Source organism: Limulus polyphemus, unplaced genomic scaffold (genome assembly GCF_000517525.1).
Source record: "Limulus polyphemus unplaced genomic scaffold, Limulus_polyphemus-2.1.2 Scaffold2772, whole genome shotgun sequence".
Taxonomy (NCBI): domain Eukaryota; kingdom Metazoa; phylum Arthropoda; class Merostomata; order Xiphosura; family Limulidae; genus Limulus; species Limulus polyphemus.
Window position 1 is genome coordinate 21,857 of NW_013668382.1, and position 2,567 is coordinate 24,423.

Sequence of the window (2,567 nt, forward strand, 5' to 3'; positions counted from 1 at the left end):
AAAATATTCGTCTACTAGTTTTATTGTTGGAATGAAATACAGCAAGACTTGCATTGCCTACTAAGAAAGTTAGTAGCCGGTAGTCATCGGGTTAAATCTTCATTTGTAAAAACCAAAGAAAAAGTAAAATTTAATAATTCTTAAATTTATGATGCTTTTCATTAATTTTATTTCTTAAATTCTTTGTGAGCCAACCTGGTTTTTTTACTTATAGCTACCATTTTCTTTCTATTACAAACTACTTCAGTACTAGTGGTGCATTAGCTAAACATGTTGCTGACCAGTGCTGAGAATGTAATTCTGCTCAATGGAAAGGTACAAATTTTTCTTGACCTTTTCTTCTTCACAGTTTAGATCGAACAATATTGGGTAATACACTACTAAAGCTTACAAGAGAAACAACAGTGACATTCAAATATCTATGAAATCTCTAGCCCATATGAGGGTGTCAATACTTCACATTTCAACAACAGACCATGTTCATATGACCATAGAAAGCATCTTATTTAAGCTACTTACAGGACATAAGCCAGGACTCCCACTGCCCACATGTCTGTGTAAAACCCAATGGGTTCTCTGTCTACAATTTCAGGGGCAGCAAACTCTGCTGTGCCTGTCGAGATTTTCACAACTTCATTAGGTTCCAGTTTTGTGGCAAGACCAAAATCAACCAGTTTGATATCTGTGCTGTTCTGAGTTTGACACATTATGTTTTCTGGCTATAAAACACACAAAAGTGAAATGTCAGTATTACTGACATACGTTTTGTGAAACAAGGCAGCATAAAAGTTAAACATTAGGACTGACATATTTTTGTAAAACAAACAGCATAAAAGTTAAATGTCAGTATCAACATATTTTTGTGAGACAAAGTAGCATTCACTATATATTTTAATACTATTGATACTGTATCATTCTATTTTTCCTTTAATAAAGAAGTTAGTCAAGTTGAGTTTTCTAATTATTTTTAAATTGTCAAAAACTTGTTATCATAACTTCAAAATATGTTGTAACAGTTGACTAACTGCCATAATAAATTGAAAAATACAGAGTAGCTATTTAGTTACATTCTATACATACACAGTGTTACGTCTCCGTTTGTTAATTGATTTTCCGTAACTTCGTTCCGACGAAACTTAAGCTACACAAGTCCTTTCTTAATAAAACTGGTTTATTCTTTCCGAATATAACTTTACCGATACACTCAACTTCAACAATCGCGCTAAACAAACGCTGTAACGTCTCTCGTGCCCTCTGACTGCAGTTCAATTACTCACTGTCTATACACACATTACCGCATCACGTTGTCCCCCTCTTTTATATACCCGACCACCCCATATCCAGTAAATACTAGAGCATTTGCCAAAGTACAGGATAGTTCTAGAAACGTGGCGTCACAGTAGTCATGTGACTCGCTGATGCAACACTGCCCCCTCCTTAATATTGTTCGTCCCGAACAATAACCACATATGATAAACCAATAACAATTAACAATAACTTAATTAACTGTACAGAATTACAAAGAGACTTTGTTGAATTGTAATTTTGTCTTAATTTTATGGGACGTATCTTCATCCGTACTGGTCTCCGTCTCATTGGCTTCTGCTTCATGTGGGGTTCATCTGCTTCATCAGTTAATGTCCCATCATTGATAACAGTCACATCAGTGGTAGTAACTTCACCAAGAGCTTCACTGTTACCCTTCTCAAAACTGAGTAGAGTTTCTTCTTCGATGGTAGAACAAATGACGCTGCTGAAGACGTGCCACCTGAAGAAGCCACATTTCACTTGGGACGAAGTAGAAAACCCTGGACCGTGGCTTTGGCGTTATCTGTTGGCATGCACCACTTTTGGCTTACCGGAAAGTCACGTCTGAGATACGATCCACTATGTCATATGGGCCTTCCCATGGAGAAGACAACTTAGGAGACTTCCCTTTGGTCTTCCTGGGATTATACAACCATACCTTGTCCCCTGGTACAAAGCTGACCTCAGTAGATCTCTTATCATAAGCCAACTTCATCGAATCAGCAGACGTTTTCAAGTTTGTACGCACTTGATGGTGAATATCATCCATCCTTTCCGATAACACTTCCACAAGCTCTGACATATTCGCAGGCAACTCTTCATCATTTGGGCGTCTCTTATGCTTGGGTCCCCTTTTAGTACTACATGTATGGCATGTCTTGCACCATTTTTCCACATCTCTCCTCATACCTATCCAGTAAAATCGTTGTCGTATGTGACTCAATGTCTTCTTAATTCCGAGATGTCCTCCTGTTAAATTATCATGGGACTGGCGCAGCACAACTTCCCGTAACTTCCTCGGTATAACTGTTTGCCAAGTCGTCACTTTCCCATCTGTAGTTTCCCATCTCCGGAGAAGAATACCATTTTCAAGCTTCAACTGCTCCCATTGCACCCAATAGTGCTTTGTCACAGGGCTTAGACTAGACACCTTCTCCCAAGAAGGGTGCGAAACACTTGCTTTTAGAAAATCAATTATTGGCTTCAAATCTTGGTCCTTCTCTTGTTCTGCTTTGATATCTGTATTTAGTTCCACTTCA

The 2,567-nt window shown here is 38.2% G+C and overlaps 1 protein-coding gene across 1 annotated transcript in view; it reads right to left on the bottom strand.

The window, feature by feature from the left end:
• LOC106467866 (twitchin-like) overlaps positions 1-2,567 on the bottom strand; it is a gene marked incomplete at both ends in the record, with an annotated part of 159,370 nt that overhangs the window by 21,317 nt on the left and 135,486 nt on the right. The window contains 1 exon segment of the mRNA XM_013928247.2: positions 520-719. Coding sequence (XP_013783701.2) covers positions 520-719 — 200 coding nt within the window.